The 23,486-nt window shown below is 46.4% G+C and overlaps 2 protein-coding genes across 15 annotated transcripts in view; one reads left to right on the top strand and one right to left on the bottom strand.

Moving 5' to 3' along the window:
• Nucleotides 1-8,407, top strand: part of PCCA (propionyl-CoA carboxylase subunit alpha) — a 353,425-nt gene extending 345,018 nt beyond the window's left edge. The window contains exons 23-24 of the mRNA XM_019663655.1: nucleotides 5,370-5,447; nucleotides 8,061-8,407. Of these exons, the coding sequence (XP_019519200.1) occupies nucleotides 5,370-5,447; nucleotides 8,061-8,129 (147 nt within the window). The 3' untranslated portion in view covers nucleotides 8,130-8,407. The remainder of the gene's footprint in view (nucleotides 1-5,369; nucleotides 5,448-8,060) is intronic.
• The window catches only part of GGACT (gamma-glutamylamine cyclotransferase), a 56,100-nt gene continuing 40,852 nt past the window's right edge, over nucleotides 8,239-23,486 (bottom strand). For 11 of the 14 annotated variants that reach the window (XM_019663658.1, XM_019663668.1, XM_019663662.1 and 8 more), the window contains one exon: nucleotides 8,239-10,584. In XM_019663658.1, coding sequence (XP_019519203.1) covers nucleotides 10,100-10,570 — 471 coding nt within the window. In that variant the 5' untranslated portion in view covers nucleotides 10,571-10,584 and the 3' untranslated portion in view covers nucleotides 8,239-10,099. The other 3 variants (XM_019663671.1, XM_019663657.1, XM_019663669.1) reach the window with 3 other exon arrangements.

Here is a 23,486-nt window from a genome sequence, read left to right as displayed (position 1 = left end):
TAGCAGCACCTTTTAACCAAATCCGAGATGCCTTTTTCTTATGGCTGTTAGCTGCGTCTGTCTTCAGAACGAAGGGCTTTAAAATGCATTGCATTCAGGCACCTGTGTTCTAAGTAGACCAGCCTTTAAAAATGGAATTGCAGGGTTTTCACTTATGTGGAGTCATCAGCAGGATGGATATTGATCCCCGTGTTCGGGTGGCCTGGTGTAGCATAAGGGGAGACTGCGGCGGGCCGGTAAGCCCTCCGAGCCTGCTGTCTAATTTGGCAGAAAAATACAGAACGTAGCACAACAAAAGAAGGCTCCTTTTTCCATCAAAACTCTTCCTCCCACCCACCCCTCTTCCCCAAAAAGGGGACTTAATTTTTCAGCTGCACGCAGTGATTTGGTGCTCACTCTTGCATTGAAACAGTTGCTGTCTGAACAGGCAGGAAACAGTTTTCTTTTAATTGCTGAAATCATTCGGAAGTGCTTCACGCCCTGCTCCTATACAGCAGATGCTGTGCATTAATTGGCCTGCGTAGAAGTGACCCAGGGTTCCTTGCAGCGGGCCCAATTTTAGGTAGAGGGTTTAAATAGCTTATTTATTATTTTGTATAATCTGGCGTACATTATGTGCTCCTGCACGTGTCGTATTTCATGGTCTGCAGTTTCTAATGTCATGTGGGTTTCAAAACCTGTGTTTCTCTGGTAATGTACTAGCAGCAGGTAAGCTCAAAATACCATCCATCAGGAGCTAATTTTTTATCCAGATACTCCAATGACTGATGAACCTGTCTTTTGTATGAATGTTTAGCACAGTAGAAAGCCATATGCCACTGGCACAGTTTCCTATGCATTCTTTACAGTTGCGAGAGAGTAGGCTTACAGGGGGAAAAGCCCTCCGTGCCATTTCTGTCCTCTTGCCTATATTTAAAGGATAACACCTTTAAAACAGCCCAGGTTTCGGAAGACAGGAGTGGGTAGGCGCCACCTTAGAGGAAATCTGACTCCCTAAATCATTTTCTTTATCAGAAATATGACTGCACACTCTTAATAGGGAACCTTGTTTTGTTACTCCCCGTCTGTTCAAAACAGACCTTAGCCCATTAGAAGGGCCTCCCTTGTGTGGGAAGACCACAGCTGTTACTGTAAATCTCATCCCGTCACTGTATCACCCCCATTTTGTGGCTCTGAAGGATGAAATTGAGAAATGGAATACTGTGCAGTCATCCTTTACATCTCCAATTTTAGGCCTTTGCCATCATTTTCATGCTTTTATTCCAAATCAAATAACATTAGTGAGCTACACCACCTTCTGATGGGTATCCGGTACTGAGCACAGCTTTCAGGTCTATACTTCTGGGGGCTTCCTTTTATGTTTGGTGGAGGGCTTTCCTCCCCTTTCTGTACTTCGCCTTCCTTTGAGCTTTCTCCCTGTGTTTACAGTCTGAAGGATACAAGTTGCCAAATGTGTCCCAGTGTTAGCATGTTTTCCAAGAGCGACATGTGCAGGAGACGGTTCTGTGCCTTTTAATCTTTGGGGAAGGAGTGGAGCGAACTTGGTAGAAGGATATTGGGGCCTTTAATCAGAAATAAGAAGTGGTTTAAATCATTAGCACAACAAAGCATACTATAAGCTTGAAGATAAAAGTCTCTGGGGAAAGAGTCCTCTGAAAATAAATGGAACTTGATAGATTTCCATATCATTTATAACTTCCCTTAATTACACTTGGAAGACTTGCCAGTAAAACTGGAAAATTGGCAGCCTATATCCATTAGAGTCATTTTGCCCACCATGGCAAGCAGCTGGCTTTACTGGATTTTATTTCCCATCACTCACAATTAATCATCAGCTGGAGATGTCTGAAACTCTTCGGCACAGAGCAGTGCCGGTGACATTCAGGCCTCCTAAACATGCTAAAATCTGCTGAGTAAATGGGCCGAGTTTTCCCTCCAGCTTACTCGTTTTAGGGCAAGGCGGGCGCCTGCTTAATGAGTGCGCTCTGATAATCGGATGCGAATGTGAACCCTGACCCTGTGTCAAAGGAGAAGACGCAATAAGCTGGATGAAAGATATAGGATTCAGGCCTCCAAACTTTACACCAATTAGACAGGGAGCGGAGAAGTACATCAGGCCGACTAGGTTTATCAGAAAGACTTGTGACCATTTTGTAAGCCGGCCGCTGGAGACATCCTGTCACAATCATTAAGTCTTTATCAGAGGAGTCACAAGTGTTAGAGAAGTGCTTGCACACCCTTCAGCGGCAGTGCCCTCACATGTGAGCTGTTGGATGGAAACTTTTAAGCACCCTCTCTGCTCCCTCACTCGATGCTCGTGCTGTCCGAGCACACGGGGAAATCCGGGAGGCGCTGCCCCCTGTTCCCTGAGCTCCGGGGCAGAGGGGAAGTGGGCGCCTCTGGACAAGGAGGCTGCCAGACGGTTGAGGTGAGAGGCCTGTGTAGCCATCTCGGTCTTGTTGGAGCTGGAGCCCTTGTGGGGCCCAGCCGGTTGGTGGAGCTGCCTCCAGTGACAGCCCCACCTGCATTCTTTGCTGTCGGGTTTGTGCCATATTTGCTTCCCTGCCTTGGATGTTTGAGGGATGGAATAACTTGAATTTAGATCAAGTTCATGTGTGGGTACGTACGTACATGTGTGTACGTATAAAATGATTCTACCTCACTATTTTGTGGGGTAAAGGAACAACTTGCAAGAGTTCTTTGTCTTTTAGGGACGAATGAGTGAAAACAATACAAAACAGATTGCTATAAGTGAACAGAGAGAAAAGAATTCATTAAATTTTCATTTACAGCTAAATAACATTAGTAGAGACCAGCAGACCCACGGAAAGGAACTAGGGAGCGAAAACAGGAATGAAAAGGAAAATGGAGCAGCGAGGCTGGAATCCTGCCCTTCAGTGCCGTGCTGTGGGTCTGGCAGAAGAGTGCTCACTTCAGATCCAGAGGCACTTTTTCTGAAGTCCTTTTAATCAAACTGCCAGAGTCCCACAATCAGAGAGAAGGGAGTATTGTAACTTTGGGACTTGCCCACCTCTCCAAATTGTCTTTGGCTAAATCAGAGGTTTTGTTTTTCTGCTTAATGATTGGGGACCTACCACTTGCAGTCACTATATGTTACCCATTTGCACACAGAACCACCCAAGAAAAATGGTCAGTGGGCAGTGACAGTGGGCCCCACAAACTTGTTCCCCAGGCTCCGGCAGACCCCGATCTAACCTCCACTGTGGCCGGCTGGAGCCTGGAGTGGGGCCATCGCCTGAGCCCAGCCATCCCTCACATGTTTCCTACAGGCGTCACTGTCAGGCTGGCCTACGTCCCCTAGTGTGACCATTGGAAATCTCCTGGTTCATTGCTTTTTCATATTTGCATTAACTGTGAATTCACTTACTTGAAGTTCCCATGAAGAAGCAGTGAGGGCCGCTCTGGCCAGCAGATGCCGAGCAGTGGGCTGAGCCCCTGCAGAGGGGCATGGATGTGCCCACCTCTGAGAAGCCCATGGAGCTGGGGGGTGGGAAGATGGGGGCTCTGAGCAAGCTGGGCTCTCAGACACCAGCAGAGGAAGGCTGGCTGGGTGGAGGGTGGGAGGCAGGCACACAGAGGCCCCATGGTGGGCACTCATCCATCTGTGAAGGAAAGCGCTACCAGAGCCCTGAGGTGGAGAGCTGACTACTAATTTTTGGATGGAATTTCCATTGTTGAATTTGAGATCCATTTCCCAGAAAGTCACGCTGGCCCTGTTGCTGGAATGCCCGGCCTGATGATGCCGTTTCCTGAGGTCAGCTCTCGACCCTCAGCCTCTGGGTCCACCAGGATTTTGCAGGTGGAGCTAAATGGCAGGTGCTACTCTGGAGAACTTGCCCTTCTCCCATCTTGCCTGGTCCTTGCCTGCCACTGAAAAGGGGAAAAAAAGAGGCTCTGGAATGCCGACTTGAGGGAGTAGCTGTTCTGACACCATTGTTTTTGAGCTGCCCTCACTTCTCTCCCTCTGCGTGCTGAAGAACAGCAAGTTTTGAAGAACAGCCCTCATGAGTTGACGCTTCCCTTTCCGTGGAATGCAGGATGCCAGGTGAAAACGCATCAAAAAGGGCAGCAAGCGCAGCGCTTCAAGCCCAGCTCGCCAGCAGCCTCCTCCGTGCCAGCACCGGAGCGTTGGCATCCCCTCTCTTCCTATGTTTCTGTGCCAGGAAAAAGCAGCCCACCACCTGATCCGTGGAGGAAAGGAATGCATAGGGCTCAGGCGGTCCCAACTGCCAGCAAGACAGCTTGTGCCCCACGGGGGGCCGGGAGGGAGGCTTGGAGATCATCTGGGGATTTCAGGCAAGAACATTCTCCAGGCACTTGTGCGACACTGGATGGGCACAGCCGCAGTGGTGCAAGTGTCCAGGGGCCCCAAACCAGATGCCCACTAGCACCCAGATAGCCGCTGGGTGCTCTAGGAAATTCGACTCGCCCATGTCAAAGACTGGGAGACTTTTTCACAAAGAGAAGAGGAAATATTGCTCCAGCTCCTTGGTGCTTACCCATCAAGGGCAGAGAAAAGAGAATAAATAGAACAGGTTTTAGTCATAGCTGACTCCTGGGTGGAAGCCCCAGGTTTATCCCCAGGGGCTTTATACCCAGCTCCGCATCAGAACATGAAGCTTGAGCCTGTGCCTGCGGGTGTCCGGGCACAGCTCTCGATAGCATCCCCTGCACTGGAAAGTGCTTTCTAAGAGCCCCTTTGTTGTACTTGGCATGCATGTATTGCAAAGGTTGGGACAGTGGTCCCTGTGGCCTGGATGTTTGGCTGTTGTTCCCAGCTCCCCAGAGCTGTAGATAGAAACTCCACTTTTGGTAACAGCTTTACGAGATAAAATTCACATACAACTCACCCCTTAAAGTGTGTACTTCAGTGGTTTCAGTCTATTCACAGAGTAATGCAACCACCACCATAGTCAACCTTGGAACATTTTCGTCACTCCAAAGGAAACGGTGTGCCCATCAGCAGTCACTCTTCTTTTGCCCTCAGCCCCTGGAAACCACAAATCTGTGTGTGTAGAGAGATTTGCTAGTTCATTTCATATAAATGGAAACTTGTGGCAAGGGCAGATTCAGAGATTCCCAGGGGAGGCCCCACAACCAGCACCCCTCAGTCCTCCCATATCGAGATTTTTTTCTGATGAGACTTAATGACAATAGAGGGGATGGCCTTTCTTTGCTGTCCCCCAAAGATGAACTTGGAATATGAAGTATTTATTAAATGTTTTTGCTGCTGTTTGGATCACATTTCAGCGTGTTTGACAAAGAATCTCTTCATGGCTTCCCTCTTGAGCATTGTTACAAAATTAGAATGCTTGTAAAACTTCTGTCCTTTCTTATTGATTTTCCAGGTCGCAGAAGGTCAGGAAATTTGTGTAATCGAAGCCATGAAAATGCAGAACAGTATGACAGCTGGGAAAACTGGCAAGGTATGTCCCCAAGGTCTCTCCTGCCCACGCGGAACCTGTGACAGGAAGCAGGACTTCCACATGTGAATCTTGGATGGTTAGGCCTGAAAGGGACCTTAGAGGTGATCTCTTCCCGCCTGTCCCTCCTGCAGATGAGGACATTCAGTTTGGGAGCTCCTTCACCCTGTGACGCTGCGTCCCTGCCCCATGGAGAGCAGGCCTTGCAAGAGTGTATGATGTTCAAGTAGCCCGAGAACAATTGTTCTTCACCCTAATGTCTTTCAAATTAAGGGGTCTTTAATTTTTAATGTTTACATCTGTCTTAGAGGCAGTTAGTTATCTGAGACTTAGGTGACACAGCAGGAAATGGTTTTAGAGATTGCAAAAATTAATGTAACTCTTCAAGATAATTTCTCCACAAAGAGAACAATTCAATTTTAGATCAGGAGGAATTGAGAGCCCCATGTACACATCTAGGACTTAATGATTTAGGGCGAAAAGAGGAGAAGATATATTAGTGCTGAAAAATTTTAAAACTTCTTATATGTATTTTCTCCTTGAAGAAAATAGAAAAGTCCTCTAAAGCAGTAACTTCACTATTTATTCGTTGACTACAGACACCATTTGTACTAGAATGATCCTTTTCTGAAGGACAATTTGATTTGAAGTGTGAAGTGAGGTGGAGTGAGGACAGTAGCCTAGGCTGATGTCCTTTGCCATGGCCACACCTGGAAAGTGAGATCGGACATTGGGGATATTAGGTGCCCTGGCAGAGAGGTACTGTCAGCTCACAATGAAGTTTGCATCAGAGAGACACAGCCTCTGTCTGTCACCCCAAAATGAAATGAAATTGATGCTCAGAGAACAGGCCGAGGGGGCCGCCCAGTCCAGTCCCAACTAGGAGGGGGGAGGCCCAGGGCCTTAACTCATCTGGCCGGCCAGGCTGGAGGGGGCTGCAGACAGCTGTGACCAGTCTCTGTGGGGTTTGGGAAATGAATGGTATGATTTGCGGGTTTTAAGAATCCTGCTTTCTACATCTGACTACTTTTTAAAAAGTGACCAAAAAAATATTGGTTTCCGACATTGTAAAAATTGTTATATTTGTTTCTTAGGATTATTCAACATTGATGCTATATTATCATGAAATTTCCGTTCATGATAAGAACTTGGTCTCATCTTGGGCATGCAGAATATATGTCAGATGTGTGCCAAGGGCCCGTGTTGCTATGAACTTGGTCATAGCTCCTGGAAGGAGCAGAGGGCCCGTGTCTGTCAGTGTGCGTTATGTCCGTATGGCCTGGGTCCGTCTCATGGCGGAGGTTTAGCTACTCCCTGGTCATCAGGAGCCCAGCACTGCTATCAGGGTGTTGTTCGACTCTGCGAGAGTTGCATAGTGGCCTGACCCCTAGTACCTGGAGTCCTTCCTGCCTATGCCATCTCCTCCTACCCCCCAGGAGGGCACTGCACGAGTGGCCAGGGCCCCAGCCCAGAGGAGCAGGCCCTGGGGGGCTGAGGAGGCAGGCAGTTCTTATCTGCAAAGGCCGTTTTTTCCTCCCAGAGAAAAGGCTCCCAATGGAAGCAGATCCTCCACTCTAGTAACTGCAGTGTCGTGAAAACTATATCCTATACAAATACCGGGCTTCACACCATGAAAAGCAGCCACTTGAGTGCACACAGCACCTGCTGAACAGGCCTGGGAAGCAGCCATGGCACAGGGTCACACCAGCCTGGGAGAGGCTGGGCTGGACACCAGGGAAGAAGGCCTGTGTGCCCTCTGGCTCAGCGGCGTGGTGGGGACACAGGCCCGGCCGGGCACAGACCCTGCATCACCGGCACCGCTCCCATTCGCCACTTACTAGTTTTAACCCATCTTTCATTTTCACTCCCCAGCAAGAACCTCCAAGTCAAATGGCTGTCTCTTCCCTCCAACAAACCCCTTCCTGATCGTTTTAAATCTGAACACAATTTGGGAAAGCAAAACTTGACTAAAACTGGGAGAAATGAGTCGAGTGACAGGGCACAGGAGTAAGGTGGCAGCAGCTCAGTGCTTCTCCACGTCCTGCCACAAAGTACGGTCCGTGCAGCCACCGTCTTCTGAACGTTTCATTTCCCTTCAGAAGGAAGTTTACGATCGGCCTAGGGAATTTCTCTGTTCATTAGTACCTACTTTGACTCCTGTGTAATTGTTTTGTTTTTGTTTTTTTACACTAAACTACACCATTCACTCTCAGAATATTTCTACAACCTAAAACTGGAGCGAGCTTGGGAGGGCTGGGTGTGGGGAGCTTAACAAGCATCAACACTTCTGGCGTCTAGGATGCACCCAGGCCCTGTGTGCACCCAGTGTCAGGGCCAGCCAGCCAACAGCAGCAGCAGCCCCTTGTGCCAGGACTTTTAGGACAGACAAGGACGGAAGAGCTGGGAGAGGGGAGGGTGACGAGTCACAGCCCTCCGTGAGGACGTCCCCTCGCATGCGGTCCCCTCTGGCTGCGCGAGCTGCGTGTTCTACCTGTGCTTCAAAGCCTGCCAGGCTGGCTCTGCACTTCCAGAAACGGATGACGAGATCGCTCCCTCCTGGTCTAGTTAATAATTCTTACTCCCCCCTTTTTTTTTTTTTTTTTTTTTAAATTCAAGGTGAAATCGGTGCATTGTAAAGCTGGGGACACAGTTGGAGAAGGAGATCTGCTCGTGGAACTGCAATGAAGTATTTATAGCCTTTTAGTCATCACCCAGTTTAATTAGCCATTTGTAGTATTATTCTTTCACACTCAATTTAGTCAGGCGTTTTGCAGGAACACCCCTGAGCAGCAGATTTTACATGGTCATATTTATTCCACATATAGTCAAAACCAACATTCTGCCAAAAAATCACCAATGGAAGTTTTTATTGATATAAATAATTGTACATATGATTTGTACTTCTGCTGTGAGATTTCCTGGTGTCAAAATTAAATCAATAAAACTGAGTATTTGTCTAAATATTAGTTTGCCCTTTTTTTGAATGAAGACAATGTACATAATAGGCTACAGGCTGTGCCAGACTTTAAGTACTAGCATTTCATTGTCATCCTTTTAAAAATTGATATAAATCCCAGGTTTTGCCTTCAGTTTCATTAAACTAGCATTTGCCATCTTATCTGATTACCTACTTCATCCTGGCTGAGGACCTAACCATTGCTTTTAACCGTTATTCGTAACTCCTTACGCCCGTACGGCACTGGTGATGATTCTGGAAATCCCCCGTGTGGCTCTAATGGGTAAGTGCTGGATGGGCTGGTCCCCAGGGCATCACCTTATGGACAGCTGACTCACAAGGCCCCCTCTTCCCCATTCCACAGGCTCTGCTAGGGGCTTCCTCACCCCAACTGTAGTGGGTGGGGCTGCCACAAGCTCATCAGCTGATACCCATCCTGGCCTTTTTGTTTTTCTGTGAAGCAAGTTCCCAATTAAGAAAAAAGGGCTAAAAATAATGCTCCTTTTTTTGTGCCAGATGCAGCTAGTGATCATAGTCTACCATTAAGTTGAAGAGTAAGTGAGCTCTCCTGACAGAGGATGGGGTTGCTAAGGCTCAGCAGCTGCATTTGCATTGGTTCTGAAAACCTCGGAATCCATTTCCTACGAGCTGGTGAGTAAGCGGCGCAGACTCATGCACTGACTGGATTCTGTGCTGGCGGATCAGACGGAGGTGGGGCGTGTCGAGCACATCGTGCCTTGCTGGAATTATTTTAAGTGCTGTTTGTATTTTGGAAGCTGAGCTTTCTGTCAGGCCTGAAGAACAAATTACTAATATGTTGGTTCTTCTCTAAAAGGCCCACCCCCAAATGCTACTCCTGTCGGGGGGCAGGGACAGTGCCTGTTGGGCTCTGGGCTTGTGAGCTTCCATCTGAAACCAGTAAGTGGGTGCTTGTTATTTTGCTGGATTAGAATGAAAAAAACCTTCTATCAAATTAAGCAGGCCCAAGAAAAGGGGCAAAAATAGCACCAACACTTTTATATTCGATTTCCTAAAACATCTAGTTTTAATTTTAAATGATCATCTTTAATAATCTCTTTAGATAAGCTTGATCTGAAAAGTGTGAAGAATGATGTTATTTATACTCCAACACTATTGTAAAATAGAGCATTTTTTTCAAGGTTTTTAAAATTACACTGAGACATCCAAGAGCAGCTTAAACATTTTTTTCCTTGATGTTGCAAGTCAGAATCAATATAGTAGGACTGCTCAAATCCAGCTGCAACAGAGTCTTCACATTCACTTTAAATGTTACCTCCAGATTAAAGCAAAGAAAAAAAGAAAGAAAAAGAAAGAAGAGAAAGAAAAATATGATAACATAAGAGTTTCTGAAATGTCATTTAGGGGAATTAAAAACCCTACATTTTTCTTATCCAGTACATTCATACCCATGATGCTCTTGAAGCAGCGAGCAATAAAGCAGTATCGAATAGACAGATTTCAGGGCACAATCTTGTTATCAGTATGTCAAAATTATTTGGGAAATCGGCTGCTACTACAAAAGAGATTATTTCTTTGTCCACAGACTGCGTTTTACAAATATTTGTTTCAAAGGGCATTATTATGCTTTTGCATTCAGTGAGTACAGACCAAGCTGAGGTAATCTCATCATCATCAGGGCGCTATCTGTGTTCTGGCTGGTGAGCATTCCTCGCCTTTTTTATCTGTTTTCCCGTGGATTATAGCGCAGCCCGTGCTTCCCCAGAGAGTCGTAATTGTGGTGGTACTGGAGGTGGACCCACTCGGGCGGGTAGGTGGCCGTGCTGTACACGAAGCACTGCAGCGTCTGCTCGGCAGCTGGAGGCCCTTGGGGGGCGTGGGGCGCGCCTTCCCACTCGAGGACCGCGGTCCTCACGGAGGTGCGCTGGTACATGATGGGGCAGTCTTCAAACTCATCCAGGAAGCGCAGCATCCGCTCGTCCACGGTATAGATCTCCCCGGCCACGCGGTGGCCGTGCCCCGGCAGGTTCAGTAGATATGGAATGTTATGCTCTCCAGCGATCACCAAGGGGTAAGGCTCCACCGTGTGGCCCTGGCCCTGGAAGGTCGCGCAGCCATTGGCGTCGTCCAGCAGCACCTTGTGGTTGGGCTGGCCTCGCTTCAGAGTCCCGTACACAAACACGTGGGCCATGGCTGCCCGGGACACTGCAAAGGGGAAAGGAAGGAGGCCGGTGGGTATGACACACGTCAGACAGAGCAACGCAGAGCTTCGCGTCTCCCGGGGGTTGGAAACCTTGTCTGGGAAGGGCCAGATAGATGTTTCAGGTTTGCCTGCGAGCAGTGGCTCCCAACCCCCAACACAACCTTGACCATCATGTGGTGGGCTCTGAGGTTCCAGGAAACACCACCTCCCCTTATAGTTAATTTTTCTCAGAAAAGGCATTCCTTTTGAGAACATACTTACTTGCCAGATGAGACAGCCTGTCCTGGGAGCAAGCCCTACAGAACTGCTGTTTTTTAGTGCAGTTAGTTTTCAATCTTTTTTCAAAAGGACTTTAAATATTACACAATACTATAGAAAAAAATTGAAATAATGAGCAAGTGTGTGTGTGTGTGTGTGTGTGTGTGTGTGTGTGTGTGTGTGTGTGTGTGTAGCCCAAACAGTCCCCTGTAATGAGCTATAAGAGATAATTCAGGTATCAGTGCTAAATTCACATTCTAGCCCTGGCAGAAAGACCCAGCAAAGTTTTAACAATTCCACCTTTCTGTGTTCCTTTTTCAAGGTCCTAGAGGTGATGATGCTTCCCTGTGACTCACTGTGACTCATCATCGCTGTGACCTTGGCTCCAGTATGAAGATAAACATTTACTGCTTGCCTGGGTCTGGGCAACAGATTGTTATGTAATCGACAAAAGTGATTTGTGAAAAAGTCACTCACACAGAAATGGAAAGGAAAGTTGAACAGGGGTGGGCCCCTCTTCAAAGCCTGGCATTTCACTGCCCTATATGCCCAATGCTGTGTGATGACGGCAGGCTTCTTCAAGACAAGCTTTGGAAACAAGACACCCTGTGCAGGAAAACAAAAGATGTGTCCATCTGCTAGCGGCGACCAAAAGAAACACCTGGAGGGTGACACCCCCTGGACACCACTCACGTGGCCAGTGGTCCTTGAAGAAGTCACACTCATTTCACAGGTCTTCCACTTTCTTCTCAGCAAACCAAGGCTGGTCTGGGGTGGTCTCAGCCTCACCCCACTGCCTCAGGGCATCTGGGGAGGATGAGTGGTCACAGCTGACACATCTGACCACTTGCACCCTTCTCTTCCCCTCCACTGCCTTGGCCTCCAACACCAGCATGTAGGATGTTAAGAGTTCCCTGGGTTTCAGGCAAATTGTACTTGAAAAGCTTGGCCCTGGGAAAAACACAAGGCTGGCCAGGCGCATGCACTCTGGGCCTCTACCAACACTGAGCTGGGCAGGGGCGTGATGGGAACTCTAGCTCTGGTCACTCTGACAAGGGGAAAGGCCAGGTTAGAGTGATGGGACTTAAGGGGGAGGCGTGCCTCATGTGTGAAAGTCAAGATGTTAATCAAGAGCCTGGGAGGAGGAAGCAGCAGGCGCTTTGGAGCTTTGAAGCTGCAGGCGGCAGAACTGCTGCTGGGGGAACAGAAGGAGGGAGTCTGGGAGGATGGGGGACCTGAGAGAAGAGACAGACAGGTCAGGAGAGAACCTTGGGCCCGCCCACAGAGTGACAAGGACAGCATGGACTCTTCACAGAGAGGTGGGCTGGGGAGTGACCCAGAAAAATGAGCACCAAGAAGGCGACGGTGGACCTGGATCAGGCTGTGCGGCAGCCCTGGAGACCAGACGTTTGGAAGGCGCCGTCCCAGGCTTCTGTCTCCCACCTTTGCAGCTTGTCTTCTAGAGCGATCTGTCACTGCCTCCAGGTTGCACCCAGCATCTGCAGTGTCTCACCCCCTTCTCTACCAGCCTCGCCCAAGGACTGTCCCCAGCCCCCTATGGGCCTGCTTCTCTGCTCCCTGTAGCCTCTGCCCTAGAGGGTCCTGATCCATCTCAGCTGCAAACTCCAGGCCTCCTGTTGGTGCCAGCTGGCCATCACCTCCTCTCCCTCCAGCACCCCTGGAAGGAGCCTGCTGCCCACCCCAGGGCCTTTGCAGTCACGGCTCCCTCCCCCACCGGGCTCCTGCCGCTTTTCAGAGGCCCTGAGCGGCTGCCCTGAGGCAGCACCCAGCCAGTCCCTCAGCCCTCTTACATCACCCGGTTTACTCTCTCGACAGTGCGTGTTCTCCAGATCACTGCGTCTTGTTCACCACCAGAGTGTGAAGAGCTGGGAGAGAACCTGGAAACCATCTAGGCCAAGTCTCAGGTTGGTGAGGACTAAGGCTGCAGAGCTGGGCGAGACCAGTCAAACTGGAGCCCTGCTCTCACTGGTGGTCTACCTTTCCCGCTTTGGTTAAGTTTTTAACATGTATCCGTAATGTAGAAGTCAAATAGCTTTACAAGCAAAAAGAAACTTCCTACCTTTTCCCATTCCCTTGAGGTAACACTTTTAAGCCTTTTAACTGTTGCATTTGGTATCGATCTCCACATTGTTAGTTACTTAACTGCTACTTGTTGATGCTTTAAATTATGTCTGGCTTTTGTACCTGAAAAGCAGGTGAGCACAGAGTTTTAAAGCACAGACTTCAGAACCAACTTGCCTGCGCTGAAATCCTGGCTCTACCAGTTTTTCACTGTGTGACTTTAGGCAAACCACTTTACCTCTCCATGCCTCAGGAAGTAATAGCAACCTGTTTTGGAGGACGGTTGTTTTGGCTGCAGACGTTAATACAGAGACACTCCTGCGCATCCGGTGAGCCTGTCTTCCATGTTCGCGGCGTTCTTGCTGCTAGCAACTCTCTATACCCACGCCCCACACGCGCGCACTCCTTCGGCCCCACATTCCTGCAACAGCCTCACATCACAACTTTGGTCAAATTCATATTCAGCATTAGAGCTATGTAAACACTGTTCTCAGATAAGGCACATAGTGTACTATGATTAATTTCCTTTCTTGGACAACTTTTGTTTTTCTTGGAAAAATTGCTTCAGCTTTTTTTTCCGCTCTTTGCTCAAGTTTCTCAACCTCATGTTCACTGAAAGAGCTATAAGAATCCTTTCAGCCTCGACCACCCATTGGTCACAATTTTCCCGGCAGCCTTGGCTCCCAGAGCCCATCCTGCTCCAGCCTGGGCCCATGGTGCTGCCACCCGTCGGCACTTCCCGCCATGCCTGCCATCAGGGCTTCCCTGAGCTGCCCCTGGGGCCCATGGCCCCTCATGTCACTGAGGCTTGGTTTCCCACCCTTGATTAACAGTGTGGCCGGGCAGAGAACTCTATAAATAATTTCCTTCAGAACTTGAAAGGCATTTCTTCTTTGTCTTCTAAGTCCCCAAGTTCTTGCTGAAAAGTCCAGTTCCACTGGGGTCCACAGTCCTTCGTAGAGGACTCAAGCTTTTCTCTCTGATGGCTCTTACTAAGGTCTTCCTTTCTCCCTTCAGTTCTTAGGTTCTACAATGATGTGTCTTCATGTGGGTTTTCTTCGTCATCACTGTGCCGGAAATTTCCATCCGAAAACTCATCATCTTGGATCGCGGGGAATTTTCTTCCCTCTCCTTCCCTTCTTCTTCTATTTCTGGATCTCCAGTGCTCAGATGTTGCATATCCTGGATTAGTCTTCCAATTTGCTCTTTATATTCTACTTTATCTTCCAATTCTTCTCAATTTTTAAATATTTTGGCGATCATATTTCCCAGATCTTTTTCTTGTTCTCCGTTTTGTTAGCTTCCTGTTCTTTCACAGCATAATACCATCATCTCCTTACAGTTGGAAAGATACTATCATAAGTTTGTTTGTTTGTTTAAGTGTTCATCTTTCCCTGCATTGACTATTTCTCCTAAATTCCTCTTTCTCTTTGTTTTGGTATGTGTTTCTTTAAAAGGTTTTCTTCAGAGGTCTGTGTGATCGTTGCCTGGCCTTTCCTACAGAAATGTGAGATATGGTGTAGGAAACTGAAGTTCTGTGAGGGGAGGGAACCTGATGCTTGGCAGACCCTGGGTGGGGGCGCTGAGGACAGGTTTAGAGGGACCCCAGAAAATAGAATTTGTAGATACGTGGACTTTCTCTTCATCCCATTTTTCAGGGTGCTGCCTCGCCCACCCCCGCCCTCAGTGGGCCCCTCCCAATACCAGGCCTCTCGCTCAGCCTCTGGGCAGGAACCCGCTGTCCTCTCCTGCGGTTCCTGCTCCCTGTGCAGACTTGCAGCCCCTCCTCCCTGCCCCTCCTGCTTCCACGCACCGATGGCGCACGAGTCTGGAGCTTCTCTGGCATCCCGGGCACCAGTCGGCCGGCTTCTCACTGGCTTCTGACCACATAAGGATGTAGGTTTCTAGCTTCTCCAGGCTGCTAAGTCAGTTACCACTCATTTCTGTTTTTTGTCTTCCAGAATTTTGTGCCCTTCTCCCTTCTTTTGTCTTCCTGGGTCATTGGAGTGTCATGTAGGGCGACAGCAGGGATAAAAGCCTGTTCCTCCCGGGCTACTCGCTGGGGAGCCCTCCACTGCACCACCCAGCCCTTCCATAGCGCCCAGAGGCTGGATGCGAAACAGGAAGGAAGCGGTGGTTTGGGAACTGCTTGCTTAGTGGGGTGGTGACATGTTATGAGGATACAGGTGACTCGAGTGTGTTTCAGGTCGCCAAGAGGAAGCTGGTAAGGTGGCAGTAGTGGGCATCAGAGAGGACTGGAGACTGCTGAAGGGGCCCGGCAGCGTGTGTGTGTGGGGGGCAGAGAGGCATATGCGCAGAGGAGGGGGCTCCCTTCTGCCAGGGAAGAGTGGAAGGGAGAAATAGGCAGCAATTCCAGAAGGAAAGCCCAGTGGTGAGAACAGGTACACAAGGAATGAGACACCCCCTGCCCACTGTGAAGGTCACAGGGAGACAGACTTGTCGACAGGCTTAGGCAAAGAGGTAGAAGGACAAGAAGTTGTAATCAGAGGGACTTGTAGAGGATGCCATTTCTGAAGAGGGCTAATTAATTCCCAGCAATGACCAAGTTCAAGGGCAGCGGTACTGAGCAGCAGCTTTGGGTCCTCTGGGGGCCGTGCACACAGCTCGGCTGAGTGTTACCTGAGTGTGCCTATGTGTCATCTCAGCTCAGTGAATCCTAGACACTCTGTAAGACAGGTGGTGTTATCCCTATTTCACAGGTGAGAAAACAAAATCAGGACGTTTAGGTGCAGGCTCCAGGCACAGAGCTCCAGCAGGGTAGCACCAGGAACTGGACCTAGGTGTATTGGACTCCGAAAGCCTCCATGGCTCAGCTATTCAGACTGACCCCAAGACCAAATGGAGGGGACCCTGTCGAGCACAACCTAGGACTCAGGCCCTGCAATGGCAGCAATGGTTTGTAAAGGACCCTACCTCTCTATACGCTTCTCTCCTGCCCACCACCTGTTTTGGATGAATTTTATTTGATAAACCAATTCCTTCTCTATATTTCTTTTTTGGATTTTTAAAAACAGTGATGAAATACACAAAACATGAAATTTACTATCTTAAACATTTTTCCATTAAAAAATGTTTTCAATTACAGTTGACATGTGTTAGTTTTGGGTGATTAGACATCAATATACTTTACAAAGTGATCACCCCGATAAGTCTAGTACCCACCTTGCACCGTACATAGTTATTACAGTATTACTGACTACATTCCTTATGCTGTACTTTACATCCCATGACGTTTTTATAACTGACAATTTGTACATCTTAATCCTTTCCCCTTTAACATTTCTTGTAATACCGGTTTAGTGGTGATGAACTCCTTTAGCTTTTTCTTGCCTGGGTGACTCTTTATTTCTCCTTTAATTCTAAATGACAGCCTTGCTGGGTAGAGTAATCTTGGTTGTAGGTCTGTGTTCTTCCTAGTGAATGTTTCTTGCCACTCCTGGCCTGCAAAGTTTATGCTGAAAAATCAGCTTATAGGCTTATGGGAGTTGTACATAACTCACTGCTTTTCTCTTGTTATAATAGTTTTCAGATTCTATTCTTGCTCTGTCTTTACCATTTGGCATTTTAATTATGATGTGTCTTGGTGTTGGCCTCTTTGGGACTCTGTGCTTCCCAGGCTTGAATGTCTATTTCCTTTGCCAGGTTAGGAAAGTTTTCAGTCATTATATCTTCAAACAGGTTCTCAATCTCTTGCTCTCTCTCCTGGTACCCTACTCTTGATGTTGTCCCAGAAGCCCCTTAAACTACATTTTTAAACATTTTCTCTTTTTGCTGTTCTGATTGGGCATTTTCCACTACCTTGGTCTTCCAGATAGCTGACTTGATCCTCTGCTTCATCTGATCTACTGTTGGTTCCCTCTAATGTATTCTTTATTTCAGTTATTGTATTCTTTAATTCTGACTGGTTCTCTTTCTTTTATGGTTCCTCTCTCTTTGCTGAGGTTTTCACTGAGATCACCGAGCAGCCTTATAACCAGGGTTTTGAACTGTGTATCTGGTAGATTGCTTGCCTCCATTTCATTTAGTTATTTTTCTGGGGTTTTCTCCTGTCCTTGCACTTAAGACATGTTTGTCTCTTCATTTTGCCTCACTCCCTCTGTTTGTTTCTATGTATTAAGTGGAGCTGTTATGTACCCCAGTCTTGATAAAGTGGCCTTGTGTAGTAGGTGCCCTGTGAGGCCCAGTGGCATAGTCTCCCTGTTCACCTGAGCCGGGTGCTCCAGCTATGTCCCTTATGTGGCTTGTGTGTGCCCTCCTGTTGTGGTTGAGCTTTGATTGTTGTTGGCACATCAGTGGGTGGGATTGAGCCTCAGGCTGACTGGTTGTGAGGACTGGCCGTGACTACAGTGGAGGAGCTGTGGTAAGGGGCTGGCCCCATGGAGCGGGAGTTGCTTTAGCAGAGCTCTGGTGCCTGCCAAGTCTCAGGTGTGTCATTTGTGGAGGTGGTTGGGTGGTGCTCTCGTGTGGTCTGAAGCTGGCCACCAGATGTGTTGCTTCTGTAACCTCTTGGGAGGGGATCTGGTGCAGGCCAAGGTTGGCCGCCATTTGTGCCTGGCTTGGGGCCACCTAGTGGGAGCTAAAAAATGATGTGTAGTTTGTTTCCACTAGTGCTGGGCTTGGGATCCTTTGGTGGGTACCACAATGTGAGCTGAGGCCAGCTGCCACTTGGGCCAGGTTGTGGCCACTTAGTTGAAGCTAAGCTCTAAGCCAGCACTGGCTGCAGCTTATGACAGGGTTGGAGCCACCTGAGGGGAGTTACCATGCAAGTTGGGAATGGACGCAGCTTGTGCCAGGCGTAAGGCACCTTAGGAAGAGGTACAGGGCACACCGAGGCCAGCCTCTGCTTGTTGGGGGTTTGTGGACCTTTGAAAGAATTTTGCAAAGTCCACAGTGTGAGACAAGGAAAGCACACATGTGGAAAAGCTGCTGGAAGCAACTCAGGCTGGGCGTGGGAGTTGGATGGGGTGGGGTATAAGGCAATCTCCAGGCGGGGTGAACAGTGTCAGCCAGGTTAATGGACAGCTCAGATTTTGCGCTCATCTACACCTGCCAGCTGGGTGGGGAGAGGGCTCACCAAAGGAGCAATGATGCCTGCCAGTGCGCTTCCGTCTCTGGAGAGAGCGGCCCTGACCCGTCCCTCCAGCCATTACCCGGAAGCTAGTCAATTCAGTGCCTCTCCATATGTATGTGACACTTTTCAAGCTGCTGCCTCTGCACTGGAACCCAGAGTGAATGAGTGTGTGAGTGAGTCCCTGCATTGGTCCCTCAAGAGGACAGCTGGGACTCTCCATCTCACTTGGACACAATCCCCGCTGATTTTCATAGCCAGGTATTATGGGGACACCTTTTCCTGGTACTGGTGCCTTGAGCTGCAGAGCTGGGTGTGGAGCTGGGACCCCTATCTCCTCAGCAGACCTCTGCAGCCAAGATAGTCATCCTGATTGTTAATGGCTGCATTGTGGGTGTAGGACCTGCCCATTCTGCATCTCCACCCCACCAGTCTCCTTGTGGCTTCTTTATACCCTTAAAGGACTTCTATTCAGCTAGTCTTCAGGTGGTTCTCAATGATGGCAGTTCTATAATTTAGTTGTCATTTTGATGTAGTCACAGAAGGAGGCGAGCACAACATTTACCTACTCTGCCATCTTGACCGCAAGGTACCATCTTAATCATACTTAACACTTCAGTAGTGTTAAGTATATTCACATTGTTGTGCAACCATCGCCATTATCCATCTCCAGAACTCTTTTCATCTTGCAAAACTGAAAATGTTCCCAATAAACAGTAATTCCCCATTTCCCCCTTCACCAGGCAACCCACGCTACTTTCTGTTTCTATGAGTTTAACTGCTTAGGTACCTTACATAAGTGAAATCATCCAGCATTTGTCTTTTTGTGGCTAACTTATTTCACTTAACATAACATCCTTGAGGTTAATCCCATGTTGTAGCATGTGACAATTTCTTTCCTAAATTATTTAAGGAAGAATAATATTCCCTTGTATGTATATACCACATTTTGTTCATCCATCAATGGACATTTGTGTTGCTTCTACCTATTGCACATAATGCTATGAGCATGAGTGTGCAAATACCTCTTCAAGCCCTTGCTTTCAATTCCTTTGAGTATATACCCAGAAATAGAATTGCTAGATCACATGGTCATGCTATGTTTAATTTTTTGAGGGACCTCTATATTGTTTTCCATAGCAGCTGCACCATTTTACATTCCCACCTACAGTGCACAAGAGTTCCAATTTCTCCACATCCTTGCCAGCAGTTGTTTGATAATGGCCATCCTAACTGGTAGAGGTGGTAGTATCTCATCTGGTTTTGATTTGCATTTCCATAGTGATTAGTGATGTTGAGCATCTTTTCATGTGCTTATTTGGCCATTTGTATGTCTTTGGAGAAATGTCTTTTCAAGTCCTTTGCCCAATTTTTAGTTTTTTCATTGTTGAATTATAGGTGTTCTCTGTATGTTCCGGATATTAACCTCTTATCAGAGATATGATTTGTAAATGTTTTCTCTCATTCTGTAGGTTCCCTTTTTTACTTTGTTGATGGTATCCTTCAGTGCACGTAAGTTTATAATTTTGATGTCACTTGATTTATTTTTACTTTTGTTGCCTATGATTTTGGTGTCATATCTAAGAAATTATTACCAATCCAGTGTCATGAAGCTTTTGCCCTTTGTCGTCTCCTAATCTCTGCTTTAGTTCATATATTTAAGTCTTTGATCCATTTTGAGTTAATTTTTGTATATGGTGTAAAGTAAGGTTCAACTTCATTCTTTTGCAAATGGATATCCAGTTTTCAAGTTGCTGAAAAGACTGTCTTTTCCCCAATTGGTCTTGGCACCTTAGTTGAAAATCATTTGGCCATATATACAAGAGTTTATTTTTGGGCTATTGTCTTCCATTGAGATATATATCTTTATGTCAGTACCACACTGTTGTGACTTCAAAATTTACTGCAAAACTACAGCAATCAGGAAGTATGAGACCTCCACCTTTGTTGTTAGTTTTCAAGATCGTTTTTCTTATTTGTAGTCCCTTGAAATTCCATATGAATTTCAGGATGGATTTTTTTCTATTTCTGCTAAAAACAAAACAAAACAAAAATGCAGCTGGGACTTTTGATAAAACTTGGATTAAAGCTGTAGATTGCTTTGGTTAGTGTTGACATCTTAACAATATTAAGTTTTCCAATCCATGAGATGTCTTTACATGTATTTAACTTCTTTCAACGTTTTGTAGTTTTCAATTTACAAATCTTTCACCTACTTGGTTTTTTCCTAAATATTTTATTCTTTTCCGAGTGTTCATTGTTAATGTATAGGCATGCAACTCACTTCTGTGCACTGATTTTGTATCCTGCACCTTTAATTCATTTATTAGTTGTAACAGTTTTCTTGTGGAAATGTTGGGGTTTCTACATATAAGATCAGAGATAATTTTACTTCTTCCTTTCCAATTTGGATGTCTTTTATTATTTTTTCTTGCCTGATTTTTCCAAATATGACTTCTAGAAATATGTTGAATAAAAGTGGTAAAAAAAAGTTTTTGTCTTGAGCCTAGCTTTGGGTTTTACCTATATGGCCTTTATTATGTTGAGGTATTTTCCTTCAATACTAGTTTGTGTTTTTACCATGAAATGGTGTTGAATTTTGTCATGTTTTTTTTTTTTTTAAAGATTTTATTGGGGAACTGGGGGAGGGGAACAGCACTGGGGAATCAGGGAAGGGGAACAGACAAGTTGCTGTCGTTTTTTTGTTCTTCAGTCTAGTTGTGGAGGACATTGCTTCACTGGCCCAAGTTGGCACCATCATTGCGCTCTTCCCGGGCAAGGCAGATCAGTCGCCGGCTTCTGGACGGCCGCTCACTGTGGCTGCTGGCCGCTCACGCTGGCTGCTGGCTACACACGCTGGCTGCTGGCTACACACGGTAGCCCATGGCAACCCACTGCCACAGGGGCTACAGCCTACGCCGTCGCCGGCGACTCACAGCAGCCCAGCTCCAGGTCGAGCTGTTCAGCATCTTAGCTGTGGAGGGCAGTGTCACTGGCCCTCATATGTGGGATCCGAACCAGGGCCCTCTGGCATCCCAAGCCAGTTCTTAACCATCGCGCCACTGGGCCGGCCCCTGTCATGTTTTTTTTTTAATCAATTGTGATGACTGTGTGGTTTTTTCCACCCCCTTCATTCTGTTGATGCAGTGTTTTACATTGATTTTCCTATGTTGAACCATCATCCTTCCATTCCAGGAATAAATCCCTCTTGGTCATGGTATATATATAATCTTTTTAATGTGTTGTGAAATTCTGTTTGCTAGTATTTTGTTGAGGATTTTTGCATCAATCTTCATCAGGGATATGAATCTGTAGTTTTCTTATAGTGTCTTTGTCTGGTTTTGGTATAAGGGTAATGCTGGTCTCAGTGAATGAGTTTAGAAGTGTCTCCTCCTCTTCAATTTTTGGAAAGAATGTGAGGATTTGGGAAGAATACTGTTGATTCTCTTTACATGTTTGGTAGAATTCACCTGTGGAGCCGTCTGGTTCTGGGTTTTGCTTCGTTGAGAGGCTTTTGATTACTGAGTCAATTTCCTTACTAGTTATAGGTCTGTTCAGATTTCCTGTTTCATCATGATTCAGTCTTGGTAGTTTGTGTGTTTCTATGAATTTATCCATTTCATCTAGGTTATCCAATTTGTTGCATTCAGTTGTTCATAGTATTCTCATACCCTTTTTATTTCTGTAAAATGGGTTATAATTCCCCTCTTTCTTTTCTGATTTTAGTTATTTGTATCTTCTCTATTTTTCTCTTAGTTAATCTAGTTAAAAGTCAGTTGATTTTGTTGATCTTTTCAAAGAACTAAACCTTGTTTTTGTTGATTTTTTTCTGTCTCTGCTCTACTATCTATTATTTCCTTCCTCTGCTGGCTTTGAGTTTAGTCTTTTTCTTTTCTGAGTCCGGTATCTCTGTATATATAATACTCCTGTTCAGCCAATTTCCAAGGGCTGCTGTGAGGGTCACAACCAACAGAACATATGTAAAGTCTATTACGTTGGCCAGATCCTCTCAGAACCAAAGCCAAGGCTACCTCAGAATATGCCTGGGATTCATTCCGGCCAGGAGCATATCAGCACCCTCCTGGGCCAGACTAGATGCAGTGGCATTGCCGCTGCACAATGAGTAGCTACCTTCTGAGTCTCACACGTTAATATGTCTTCAACCCTGTCCCCTTCTGCCATGTAGTTTCTTCTGTGGCACTGGGTTATGGCCAGAGTCTTGGATAAAATGCAAGAGATTGGTTTAATAAATAATGGGTAGACATAGCTGTAAGTGAGCCATTTGGGCTTCTTGGGAGCAAACTGAAGAGTACACTTCAGGAGTGCCTGCAGCTCTGCCTTAATGTGAAGCAGGTGCTCCAAGGTAGGCATGTTCTGGGACCTGATGGTCAGGCCAGCCCTCAGCACTCTACAGATGGACGCAATGCATGATAGGTGTAAAATGCACTGAATGGCCTGAACCAAGTCCCATCTCCACCACTTACTTAGCCACTGTGGGTCTTTGGGAAAGTTATTTAAACTCTCTGAGCTTCTATTCCTGCTATTTAAAACTGGGTTCATCCTGTCTCCCTAAGAGCTCATCTCTATTGACTGCCAACTGTATGCCAGGCCTTAGCACCTGATGAGTATCAATTCTTTCTTCCCCTTGACCCTGTTCTCTAAGTTCCCTACCCTAACCAAAAATACCTGCTACCTTATATTCTTCTCAATGAAGCTCCTTAAAAAATAAAAAAGAATACACACTAAAGGGGAGAGGGAAGCAAACCATATCAAGTATTGTTTGTGGCCTTAATGATTTTTCAGAGCCAGGAACACCTGGGAAGGAGACAGTACATAGAAATGATCATGGTTAGGCTATGAGATGTTAGTTCCAAGTCTGTAGAAAATCAGTTCAGTTAACTTTCTTCTGCAGAAAATAGAATGTTTTCATAAAAGGAAACACAACAATAAAAATTAAATTCCTTTTCTAGGAAATAATGTAGACTGTCAGAATGACCAAATTATAATTTTCTATATTTTTCTACTGAATTGTGTCCTTTATACTGTTCGTTTGAGAATAGTACTTATGTAATAAAAAAAGAAAATTAATATTCTGCATTTCTGGCTCCTTTCACAAGAAAAACATCATTACCTTTCTGATTGTATTTTGAACAACAAACACAGATCTTTCAGGAAGAAACTCATCCCTGTGGGGCTGGAGAAAGGATCAGAGTTAAGCACTGAAACAAGCAATTAATTCCCATTAGAGGATTAAGGCACTCGTGTTCACTTTGAATCAGAAAAACGAATGGTGAATAAAATCATGTACAACCAAGAGGTTACTTGTCAAAGTTAATAAATTAGAGAACTGAAGGGCAAACTGGAATGTACAGAAGTTGAGCAGCCACATGAAGCGCTGGTGAGAAAAGTGGTGGAGATTTCTATTCAAGGGACAAGGTTCATGTTCTCAAGATGCCTTAGAAGCATGGCGCGTGC

Source organism: Hipposideros armiger, unplaced genomic scaffold, assembly GCF_001890085.2.
Source record: "Hipposideros armiger isolate ML-2016 unplaced genomic scaffold, ASM189008v1 scaffold_397, whole genome shotgun sequence".
NCBI classification, from domain to species: Eukaryota; Metazoa; Chordata; class Mammalia; order Chiroptera; family Hipposideridae; genus Hipposideros; species Hipposideros armiger.
Note: the sequence above shows the minus strand (reverse complement) of the source record. Positions and strands in the feature narration are given on the sequence as shown.